General features: G+C 39.9%; 1 protein-coding gene across 1 annotated transcript in view; it reads left to right on the top strand.

Annotated features, from left to right (window-relative positions):
- AFG2A (AFG2 AAA ATPase homolog A) overlaps positions 1-12,752 on the top strand; it is a gene marked incomplete at its 5' end in the record, with an annotated part of 180,949 nt that overhangs the window by 157,909 nt on the left and 10,288 nt on the right. The window contains 2 exon segments of the mRNA XM_079534101.1: positions 4,230-4,269; positions 4,272-4,435. Coding sequence (XP_079390227.1) covers positions 4,230-4,269; positions 4,272-4,435 — 204 coding nt within the window.

Raw genomic sequence — 12,752 nt, 5'->3', positions numbered from 1 at the left:
TGCTATAAATGCCTTAGTACTTGATTGTACACAGCTCTATCTTTGCACTGTTGGAGGTGAGTCTACTAGTCCTTCCTCTTTACTGAACAGCCGTTAGCTCAGTCAGTGAATTTACTGTTAAAGAGGAAGGAGAAAAAGCTACAAACTGCTCATCCAGCCAGGTCATGTTGGAGGCGTGCTGCATTTTGAGGCTATTTCAAACCCAAAAATGTTTTCATTAAATGTGTTCCAGCCGACTGTATATTTACTGCAGCAGTCAGCTTCCTTCAATTCTGCATGTGCGACAGATTTCATAAATAGCTTGTCAGGTTTCTGTTCCAAGCTGTCTGGTTTGTACATGAAACATAGAGAAGAAGGAATTAATCACAAACATGAACAAAAAAGATCTCTAGTTAGCTATTTGAAGCCTTAATGTTCCATTTGTGACAGCATTTTGCTGCTGTTCTTGGTCATGGAAGTGCACAGGGGTGCCACAGCCCTCCAAAATGTACTCTTCCACCAAGGAACTGATGTATCCTCTTGCATACCTGCATTACTTTTATGTATGTGTTGCACTAGGGAAGAGATTTGCTGCATAATTGCTAACTGCTAATTTAAAATCGGTCTGACCCAGTTTCAAGTTTTGAGAGGGTTTCAGGTCTGCATTTAACTCTTCAGCTGAATTTCATCACCTTTATCACTTCAACCAAAGCCAGAATGTTAATACCGACTCATTTCTGGCCTAGTGAAAGTTTGGATTATTACCCTACAGCATTTCAAACATTTTCATGTGCATAAAAAATTCTCTATAACCAATGGAATTATTTAATGCACTTAAAATCAAGTACATGTTTAAGCTTGCTTAATCCAAGTATTATTTATTTAATTCCTAAAGATTAAAATGTCTTCTAATTTAATGTATACTGTTAACTAGTCAGCAGGAATAACAGAGAATGTGAGTATCAAGCTTTCTTTTTCAATTTTCAAGGTAAGATGTATTTTTGAAGGGATGTTGTAGTGCTGCCACTTTTACGCCCCCTGTTTGCCAGCAGTTCACTTCTGTCGAGCCAACTAATGCACAAACTGCCCTGCTCACTCTGTGCGATTACATTTTCATATGGCAAAATGATTTCTCCGTGATCAAGAAAGCCTCTTGGATTTCAGTTATACCAAAGAGTAGACATGTTCCTTGCTTCATTTTGTCCCCAACTGTGTCACTGTAAATGTACAATAAGTGCCAGGTCTTTCAGGGTGTCTTTTTGTGGATTTCTCATTCAAGACATGACTATATGTGTCAGTGAGAAGTAGGGGCCAGATGAATCTCTTTTGTTTTGGGAAGTGTTTTGGAATCGAGCACAAGTCAGCTTGGCCTCAGTACTACTGTAAGCCTGCTGCTCTCTTCATATCTTTCTGAAGCAGCAAGCTCTTTTGAGTTGCCACTCCTGCCATCCAGTACATTCTTACTAATGTGATTTTTAATTAGCAGTTAGCAATTATGCAGCAAATCTCTTCCCTAGTGCAACACATACATAAGAGTAATGCAGGTATGCAATGTGAATGAAACCAATTTCACATGTAGGACTCTGCTCAGAGGATGCAGGAAAGGAATGGGCCACTGGCTCAGCCAAGTGGTGGAAAATCAGGCGAGCTGCTGGCTGCATGCAGTTTTAACGGTATGGTCTGGATTGTTTCAGTTATAGCTTTGGTGTAGGTGCACCCTTGGTGAATGCTGGCCTTCAGAGGAAATGCCAAACCTGTAGACTGCCTGCAGTCAATTTATTTTTTAACAAAGTCTTACAGGAAATAAGCAGTGCTCAGCACTGCATATTGTGATGACAAGTGCATTTTACTTCTTAAATTACTTTTGACTACTTGTTAAACGCACCATGTGAAGCAGGATAGGATGGCTTACTAAAGTACGAAATATAGAGTTAACAAACTGTGGCAATAAATCTCTCTTCTGCCAATCCTGCATTTCATTGGCAACAGTCCTGGACTTGCGGGGAGATGCTTGGATCATCTAAGAGGTTTCTTTTTTCTTGTGAATTTCATGATTAATTTGACACATCATATTTGGTAAGAGGTAAACTGTATTTCAAAGCCTGAAGTGGTGCTGGTGTTCTGATTTATATTTAAAATCTGTTGTTACACAAGGCTTAGAAGGCATTCAACACTGTATATGGTAGCATCTATGGGCCACTTATGTAACGGGAGAAATGCCTGCATTGTCCTCCCTAATTCCAAATACTGCCAGGTTCTTTTGGACAGATCATCTGCCAGTTTTCACTCCAAAGAAAGCTAAGCAGAGAATGACAAACATGATGATCCAGTCCTCTTCCTATACATGAGCTATTTTAGTTCAGATTTGTGGTTTTGAGCCCTCCTTGTTAGGAGGTATATCAGCTGTAAGAACTAAGGATAATTTTCTAGTCCATTTGCCTTATTTCTTGCTATTGGACTGATTTTGCAGTGTGCAGATTGAAAATCAGGACATACCTTCAAAAATACCATTGGGATGTTACCACAAATTATGTCTTTGGCAGTACACACATCTGTTTCAGCACTTGGCTACTATGGAATATTACCAGTAACTTGCATCAAACCAGAATGGGCTGGTATCGGTTTCACTGCCTTTTTGATACCATGTCATTGAAAGAGACACCTGGAAAATGCAGCAAGGAAGCCTAGAAAGTTGCTAAAATTAAAAAAGAAAAAAAGAATGGAGACAAGGCAGATCTGCCATGCTTTATTTGAATAAAGCAGAGGATACTGAAGAAGTTTGTGTGGACTAAAGCAAAAATAAAGAAAAGAATAACGTGATTAATGAGAGAAGTCGAGGGATTATTAGAAGCAAATATTCATCTTCCAGGAAATTGTTATTAGTATAAAGGGACATTTGTGACAAGGAAAATAGCTGGAGATTCAGAGAGACCATGAATAAATAAATAAGTGAGGAGAAGAAAAAAAAAAGAGAGTAATGTATCAGTTCAGCCTGCAAAAAAGTGCATAAAACTGCTGTCTGTCCAAGGGCAAACAGTGAGGGCAAGATAAGGTGCTGGGACCAGTGACAGCACTGGGGACTGTAGGAGCTGCTCTGCTCTCCTCGTAGTGCTGGGGCTCCTGAGACTTTTCCAGCAGAGCCAGAGCAGATCCTTGCAGAATCATCTGATAAGCATTACCTGTGTTGTGCTTTCTGAAGGTGAGCAAAACAACGTGAAAATGGTGAACCTAGTCCAGTTCTAGTCAGTCAGGATCTGCATGGAACAGGTTGTCCCCTGCAAGTTGGAACAGTAATGATAACATTTTGCAGGAATAGCAAATATGTGTTCATATTTGCATTACGATAACAGAGATTCTATTTTGAGGCTTGTATTTGATAGTAATAATTCATCCCTGGGTTTTTTTGTGATTTCTGAAAGAAACTAGCTCTCTCCTACCATGAATGCACTTTCTTGAAAGTCTCTCCTTTTGATGGCAAAAAGTTTTTAGTCGCTTTATTTTTACCATTGAAAATTCAGCAGTATTTTTCTACTAATGTATAGCCTGCCAAGACATTTTACCACCAGATTTTTTTCATAGGAGAACAGCCAGTATTATTTTGGTTGTTTGTTCCTTCTTAATTCATATGCAGCATTTAAGGAGCTTAATTAACCCCAGCATGCAGGGAGGGAGAAAACAAACAATTTAGCAATTCAGCAATTGAGAATATAATTAACTACATTTATACAGAAGTAACTGTATTGCCTAATTCTTCTTTCTCTCTCTCTTTTTTTTTTTTTTTTTTTTTTTTTGTACGAGTTTGATGCTAGGAGAGGAGGGCAGTCACAGGCTCTGTAAGAAAATGGGGAGAATAAAAATACTTCCATGGATAGAATGCAGAAATACAGTGAGCTACCTCTTCATTCTTTTGTAGAGCTGAAACAGTTTCTAACTTTTAAAGCTCTTTGACAGAGGCAGAGTTTAAATATAGGCTTAGGAAGTTTGCAGAGCCTGGAAAAGCCATACAAGTTGAATTCTGTTCTCAAGGTGTAAGCATAGGATGATTGGGCTGGTCTGGGGTATGAAATCCAGACTTCTTGCTGCAAATTAACATTGGTTTGAACATTTTCTCTCAAGTATTGTTCAGTCATCCCCATTAAAAAATCATTTCCTCAATAATAATAGATTCCGTATGTAGATGTATTATGTATGTAAAATGATACATATTAATAGAAGTAATTACATGTGAAAATGAATTTTTCGCATTTCAGCAAATAATGACTCTCCTCACAGCAGCCTTCTGCTCCCCAAATAAGCAGAACAACAAGCAAGCCTGCTGAAGGGAAATCTGTTATTTCAAATAATTTTCCAGAGACTGTATTTTCTGAGTGCGGATGAAGCTGGTGAAGGGACTGGCTGGCCAGCAGAGATCAATCAACCACTCTTCCAAGAGCAATGTGACTTTTTCAGCAGTGTGGTCAGTACCACGAGTCCGCATGTGCCTGACTGCTAACCTGCTGAGAGACCTCAGTTCAGGAAGCTGTGTGCTCGAAGTTCCTCTTGATTCAAAATCCTTTACGCTGGGTAGGAATAAATGGAGTCTTAAGTGTGCTTTTGCTCAAGTATTTTTCTGAACTGCACTGTTGTGGTGAGACAGAAAGACTGTAGAGTGCCTCAGAAACCCTCTCAGAAACACATGGGAGAAGCATTTCTTAAAAAGTAAGAAAACAAAGCCGCTTTCATTTTTAGAGATTTACTGCAGCACTTGGAGCTATAGAAATAACACCCGATGTCTGTTTCATACAAAAAAAACAGCTGTAAAAGCCAAGTAGCCTTATGAAATCTCTCTGTTTTTCATCTTTTGGATATGACTGGATTGTGACAAAAGGAAAATGTCTGTGTAGCTTGCTTAAGCCTTGGAATCAGAAACAATCAGGCAGTTTGGCTGAAGAGATGTTCTGTAGCTCTCCTGCGGCAGGTGACTTCTGGCTTCTTCGTGGTGGATGGTGAAGAGATAAGGAGGAAAGCTGCAAGCAGCATTCACTGCTGGTAGTTATATATGCAACAGCCCTTAAAAGATTATCAAGACCATTTTCTACAACAAAAGAGATACATCAGATTTTTCTGCAATCCAAGGTGAATGATAGTAGAGGAGAAGAAAAACCCGAAGTAAACCACAGTAAAGCAGGACCTAGCTGTTTTGTTACTAATACAGAACTAAATTAGTAAATCAGGGTTTTTGTCCTTAACTTTTTTTTTTTTTTTTTTTACCCTAGAAGAATTCAGAATGTTTTGACTTGAAAAGATTTAACGTGTTTCAATTCAAAATGGCTTTGTTAAGATTTCTTTTCAATTCCGTTGCTAAGTATAATGGGTGAGGTTATATTTGAGCCTTTTGTTTATTTGCCTTTAGATTAAATTACATTTTCTGCTTTGGAAGTTACTTTTGTGAAAAAAAGTTACTTTGCACATGTTGATAAATCACACATTTACTTCAGCCTTAGCATCAGTTTTCAGATATTTATCTATTGCAATTCTTCATCATTCTTTCCTTAAGAAAACTGAGTAGACTGGATAGCACTAATAATTTCAAGTTTATTTCTATTCCTTCACTGTATGTTTGAGGGAGAACTCCACACTTCAAAGATAATGCTTTTTATCTCAGGTGAAAATGGTGAAGTTGTAGGAAATGGGTGTTAGAGAGCCTATAGAGGTTGATCTGTCCCTTAAAACGTATTCTGTTTTGAAAACATATTTAAATGATTGTATGATTATACATAGTTGTGGGTGACTAATCTAGTCTATTGCTGCAGGTCACAGGAATAGTCATAAAAAGTATTTATTCTGAACATGAACCCGGATACGTGCTTTCCGTGCATGTTTCCCATATGTTCTCCAAGTAAACAGTAAATCAGATAGAGAGGAATTGAGGAAAGAGAAGTACGGGTGAGCGGGGATTCTGCAGCACTGAAGTTGCAGCCCAACATAGTTTGAAGTTGTAACTCGTCTCTCAGAAGGAAAGAAACAGAAAAAAAAGGAAAAGGAAAAGAGAAATAATTCTTCTAAGGGAACTAGCATGTTTCGTGGACCCAGGAACACACACCCAAAAAAAAAAAAAAAAAAAAAAAAATTAGAATCCTTATTTGAAAAGGTTTAATGGGGGAAGTGCAAAGGAGACTGGCAGCCTCTGTGACATTTGCTGACACGTGCTTGATGCTGCAGCAGATACTGGCACTTCTCTGTGGATTTCAACCTGCACGGCCTTCTCCTTCAACCAAAGCTTTTAGTTAATTCGTGTTTTCTATTTGGCATCTCTATGTTCCTGTTGCCATTACAAATTACAACTTTGCCCGGCTGTACTCCAGGATGTGTATGTCTGCCGTGGTGTCCCTATCTGAGTTCTCCTTTTGTGTTGGGAAACCTGAGCCTCTTTGCTGGCTTGTGCAGGGAAGAGGGGAAGTGGGCAGATGATCTCTGAGGGATATGGTTAGCGGTCTGACCTGCCAGGACAGCAAAAATGTATTTCCTGTGAGAGTTAAGGAGCACACGAGAACTCCTGAGTTACAAACTTTGTACACCGGCTGTGTGAGTGGGAGGGTGGCAGTTGTGTTTGCCACAAAAAACTGTAATTTGACATTGTCATTTCAATATACATGAAAAGCTTCAATCTCTACCCACGTACTTTGCTCCATGCTTATCTGTATTATCTGGCTTACCTTTAATTCCGTCTGGGGAGCCAGTCCCAAAGCTCTGCAGTATTGTTTCTCAGTACAGTTTACACTGCTTTTCTCTTGGCCATCCTGGTAGTTTCTCAGTCAGCGACAGAGACCATTTCATAGCTCCAGTGGCTTGGGTTGGGAAATGTGCTCTTTGTACGCAGCTGACGCAGGCTTTCTGTGCTCTGCAATCCCTCTGATTTTCCTAACGTCCTTGCCTTCTTTCCTGGGCTGGAGAAAGTACACGCTTTCTGTGGGAAACGGTTGGGAGATTAGAGAGAAAATGTTGGTTTCGTTCCAAAGGGTGGTGATATATATTCACACCGTTTATAAGATAAAGCCAGATCTCTATTCTCTGTTACCTCATGAGACTTCAGCCTCGGGCTAAATGCAGCCACAGACGAATGCTCTTTCTTGTACTTCTGAGGGCACGTCAACGTGAGGAAGTTGTCCTGGAATGAGATAGGGAGTGAATTTAAATGCGGTTGCTGTTCCAGAATAACATCCTGTGTAGATGAGGCCTTGCTGAAGTGACTCAAGGCCATGGGATGGCTTTGGTGGGAGCTGAGGGGCACCGTAGCCCCAGCTGCCTTTGGTGGGGAGGCAAGGCTTGGCTGCCCTGGGCCTGGCTGCTCTTCCCACCCATGTCTCCTGGGGAAAATGGTACTTCCTGCTTGTTTTATCGGTTGTTAGTAAAATGCAGAGGGTGACAACTGACAGTGTTGCTTTTAGATGCAAGCCAGTTTGATGCCTAACACATGAATGGTGGGTACTATTTCAGCTCAGCCATCCTTACTGTTTTTGTGATTCATAGAAATTATAACGTAAGCTTTGATCATCTCTGCAGATATTGGAGTTCTGTTGCTCTTGAAGCAGAACAAAAGGAAAACTTCTGCAAGTACAAAACGCATACTTAGGCTTCTCTTTTACTAATAAAGTGTAAACATGAATGTACTGTTTGCAATGTCAGAGGCGCACTTGTGTGCACACTCAGAGTGGTATTGTGGGAATTAAAATCACCTTCTTTGGTGCTTGTAATAGCTTTCAGGCCTTACCTTATGAGATTCATTTGTTGCCTATTTTTTTACAGTCTGCTGAAAATTATTGTTTATTTTCAAAGTGCCCTTTTCCAAATTAAGTAGAGATTTAATTAGTCGGCTTGAGGAACAGTGCATTTTTCTACCTCAGCTTTGCATTGTGTCAAATGCTCGTTGCCAGATGAAGTGATCATAAACAAACACACATGGCTGCTGCATGTAGGTCATCTGCAGGATAAATTACTGTGTGTCTTTTAGCTCATTAATGCACTTTCAACCATGGAGAATATCCAGGTACTAATAACTCCCAAAGCAAAATACAGGAGAATGGTAACTTTCTCTATTTGTTAAGCATATTGCAATCTGCATTTCTTTTGTCCACCTTGGAGCTACTGTTTCATTCTGAAAAAGTAGTTCTATAGTCAGTATCTTATTTCAGGACTGGTTTTTGCTTAGGCAAGGCTAGCCCTGGCCATACCAAGCACCGTAGAAACCACCATCAGCCCACTGCCCGTATTGGAACTGATACAGCTCATAGCAAAGCTTGTTCTCTATTTCTGGGAGATCTCTACCACAGTGAGATTATTTTCAAATAAAAGCACGTGCAACTAACTGTGTTACAGGCTGCGTGCCTTCATGCTTGCACCAAACTGTATTTCTAGTGAGAACTGTAATGCTTTGTGCCTGTTTCAAGTATGCATTAACACTCGTTCAGCTTCAGGTCAGGCTGTCTTTGCTCTGTGTTACGAGACATGAGAGGCAATGTCCTGTGCTTAAATAATGAATGACTGTACAGATAGTAATAACCTCAAAGTCACTGCAGGCCATGGTGAACCTTGTTATTGCCAGTAGACAGATGATAGGTTTTTAAAGAAAAGTAAGTACCTGTATGAAGACGATTATCGCAGCACAAACGTTACCATATGGGATCTAATGAACTGGAGCAGATTATGCAGTTGGCATCAGTGGGAATGGGTAGCCTTGTACCAGACCTTTGTGTTTCTTCCTCTTTTCCTTTTACTGGAGACTTTTCTGATTAAAGAAATAGGTGTAAGCCCTTACTGGTTAATTTTGCATTAATGTAGAGAATAATGCATGGTGGGCTAGTATGTACCATTGCCTGTGCCCTGTGTGCATTGCGGCTCTCAGCAAGCCCCAGGCTTCCTGTGTCAGGTATTTAGCATGTGTAGATGTGAAATGCAAATGGTTTTGCACCTTGTGAACAGAGAATTCAGTAAAATGAATTACAGTAGTTTGTAGAAGATCTTTATGTTAAATACATACTACATCAGAGATATGGAAAACCCAGGATGCAATTACTGCTGTCAGGTGCTTTGCATGCAGTAACCTATCTGTAACTATTTTAAGTATTTAATGTTAATGCTGGGGTTTAGTTACAAAGAACCAAAGAAATGTGACACATTGGTGCTAATTGTGATGTCTTTCTGTTATTAGTGCAAATGTTTTAGCATTTGTAAATTAATTGATTGAATTCAGTGTTAGAAATTGTCTCTCATTTTAACAGTGGATTCTAATGAGTGCAAAATTTTGGAATGAGTACCATCACCTTAAAGACAAAAGATGTCTTGTTTGTTGATTGAATACATTCTGTTTCTGATTTATAGCTTCCATTCAGCTTCCAATTATACACAGCAGATGTGTTTTGGAATGTGTGTAAGCATAAGCTTTACTTCAGTGGTGTTTACTGACGTCAGTGGGGCCCGAAGCATATGCTTGTGTGCTTTCAGGGATGCTTTCTTGAAAGGAGTGAGGAAAAAAGAGAGAGAGAGAGGGAGAGAGAGAGAGAGAGAGATCTCCTTCTTTTGCTGGCTCTCCTCTTTTCATGTGTGAGTAACATATTGTGCACCTGGTTTTGTTTTAATTCAAGGATGGCAAACAACCACATTCTGTGAAAACTTCCTACTATTTTCCATCCTCCTTTAAGGTTTTATTTTTTGTTGTTTTCTTTTTCCTTCTCAAGATTTGGTAACCTGCCGAGACAAAGTGATGAGAAACTTGGAGGTCTTTATGGAGGCGTTTATTCTAGCAGTGTTTGTGTAAAGCCTTGTGGTCCCACTAAAACCCTACTTCCTTTGCTTGCTTTGCTCTTTTAAACAGCCTTGGCACAGGCTGACACTTCATTAGCACAGGCTCTGTTGAGAGAGAGGTAGTGTGGAAGATGGATAGATGGATAGGTGAAGCTCTGTGCTCATAGCAGTTGATGGAATTGCCTCTTTATACTAATAAAGTGTTCCTGAAGTCTGATCTAATCTTTTATAGGTATCTAAAGTGTATGGATAATTGTTGATAAATTACAAGTCTATGGTCCCAGTAAATCTGTTAGTTCTTCTGAATCAGTTGTGCTAATGTTCAGATGAGTTTGCATCCCGAGATTTAAATGACAGTCATTATGCTTTTTAAATATAAAATAATTCTACGCTGTAGGAGTATGTCTATGAACTCGACTTTTTAAAAGGGAAAACTAAAAGAAGATATTCTGGGGAGGGGTATTTGTTTTTATTCTGTTTATTTTTTTAGCTGTGAAGCATTTCCTGACTTGTTTGCAACAGCTAAGCAGGATGTTTGTTAATTTGCTGTGTGCATGTAGCTGTTCTGTGGCTATCCATGCTTTGCCAGCTGCTCAGTTAGTGTTTTGACAGACAAAACAACTAAGTGACAGTGCTGAAAATAATTTTGTTGCTTTCTGAAGGAAGTGAAGGGATTAGACTGTTTTTAAGGGCCATTTGTATGGCATCTAAAATATTCTATAGCCTTTAAAATTGAGGAGAGGAAGATTTTCTAAATGGGCAGGAATGTACATAGTTGAAGTGTTAATAGCTGGACGTCACATCTTTGTCTCTCCATCAAAGTCTGGGTTATGTGAACAGGGTTATGTTGACCCTAATTGTGAAGTCCAGTGCTGATCTTCTGTGTGCAAAAATGTCAGTGCAAAGTCTTCTTGAAACCGTGTAAACTTGATCAGAATCTTCTTTTAATATGGAAATCATATTACAAACTGCATATGTTCTAATAGTTTTATGAAATGCCTTGTGGCAATTACAGCCATCTCTTGCTTAGCACATTATACCAGGAAAATGTCTAGCACAATTTTAGTGTTTTTTCCCCTTATAGATATATGCCATCTTGTAGAGAAGGACCAGTAGTCCATCAATAGTGCATAAATTAAGAAGTCTCTTGGTGGCGACCTCAACAGTCTGAGCACTGTGTATTAGCTAAAGAAGAACTGGAAAGCAATGTGAATGTTTCCTGCATAGCCGCCTTGCTGTAAAGTTGTCAGGCAGAACTTATTTATGAATATAGCAAACCTGAGAAAAATGGTAAGATTACCCTGACATGACAAGCACACGCTATAAATAGATTTCCCCTTCCTGCTCGTCTGCTCTTCCTCCTGCCCTTCACGCTCCACTCCAGCATAATGAGCTGTGAGGGCCACACAGTTCCCCCAGGTGAAGGTCAGCCCCTGATAGATTTTTGATCATTGTGTAACGTTCCGCTGTTACTATGTGGTCCTAGTTTTAACCTCTTTGCAGATTCCCTCGATTATCCCAAATCACTTTCACATGGAGCTGAGGTTAAACTTTATTTCTCTTGGCTTGTCCCTTCTGTAGCAGACACTTCCTCTTCACTTTGACAGGACAAAGCGATGTTCAGCTGCCTGGGCTTGCGCCCAGCATTTGATTTATACATTATTTAATTTCCTTTAGAAAATTGGAAGCAGAACTTTAGGAGTGGAAGTCAGTCCTTTTCATTTGTTTAAGGATCTTTTAGGGCTAATATAATCATCGATAGTAGATGTCAGCATGATTAGGGTGACTTAAGGTGAAACAAGGAACGCTGAATACCAGGGGAAATTCTTCCATAATGGAGAGGGTGCCAAGATTTATAGCCATGCACAACATCTGTGGGTTTGGAACCGCGGCATTAAAAAATGAAATGGAAAATCATCGGGTTTTTGAGTGATGTGTTTAGGACACCTGTGTCCCCTTAGTGCATGGCAGACTGGGGCAAGGTTTGTAAGGATTGTGCCCTTTACCTTATATTTGTGATCATTTCTTGGACTGCAGTGCTTTCTGGAACTTTATTTAGCAAACTAACTAATTCTGCAGAAATTACTCAGTCTGGAGGTTTGCATTTGGGCTGACACTGCATTCACTTCTGCAATTAGGTCTGCACATGCTGTCAAGTGACTGCCAAGACAATCTGAAAATTTCTCATGCAGAGAAGTCAGGAAATTAAAAATTAACTCTGGAAAGGACATCACATAATATTTGGCAGTGCGCTTTGAATGCGATGTCCACTGAGGTGTGGAAGGTCTTCCTCTTAAAAAAAAGTCTGAATGTTGAAATATTTCTTCCATGGGGTTTTGAATGACCCACACCTGAGTGAAATATCAGAAGAGGTCTGAGGCTGCGGTATGTGCACCAGACAGGTTGGGTGGCATCACACCATGAAGAGGAAGCAATGAAATCCAGCTTCCTCATGACATCTCATGCATTTTGGATGCTCTCATAGCAGACACAGCGGATCATTGACGTGACAAAGTCCTCCAGATATCATGAAATATGTTGAATGTGATTTCAAGTAGGAAGTGCTAAGAATCTTGAGATTACAGGCTCATTAAAAAACAGAGAGAGTATAGCATTTCAGTTCAGTATGTAAACCAGTGCTTCTGTGCTAGCACCCCATACATGCTGTCCTCACTCTTTTGCTGTGTTTATACAGGCACTGAAACACTCACTGTTGCAACCCTGGTGTCTGTGCATCCAACATAAAATGAGTAGATGTAATTCACTGGAAAGTTCCCCCTTTCTCCAGCATGTAGGCAGTTCCTGGGTGAATCTTACGAACTCATCTCTTGACAAGAGGCAGTGCTGGTTGTGCAGTGATGCTTGACTGTGGAATTGCGTAGCTTGGCTGCCCAATTCAGTGAAGTAAAATATGTATGGCGAGTCATCAGAAGGTCACCATGTGTGCTGCAGGCTGTATGAGGATGATTGCATCCACAGCTCTGCAGGTAAGA

This window comes from Tetrao urogallus (assembly GCF_951394365.1).
Source record: "Tetrao urogallus genome assembly, chromosome: 4".
NCBI lineage: Eukaryota > Metazoa > Chordata > Aves > Galliformes > Phasianidae > Tetrao > Tetrao urogallus.
This window is presented reverse-complemented; position numbering and strand designations above follow the sequence as displayed.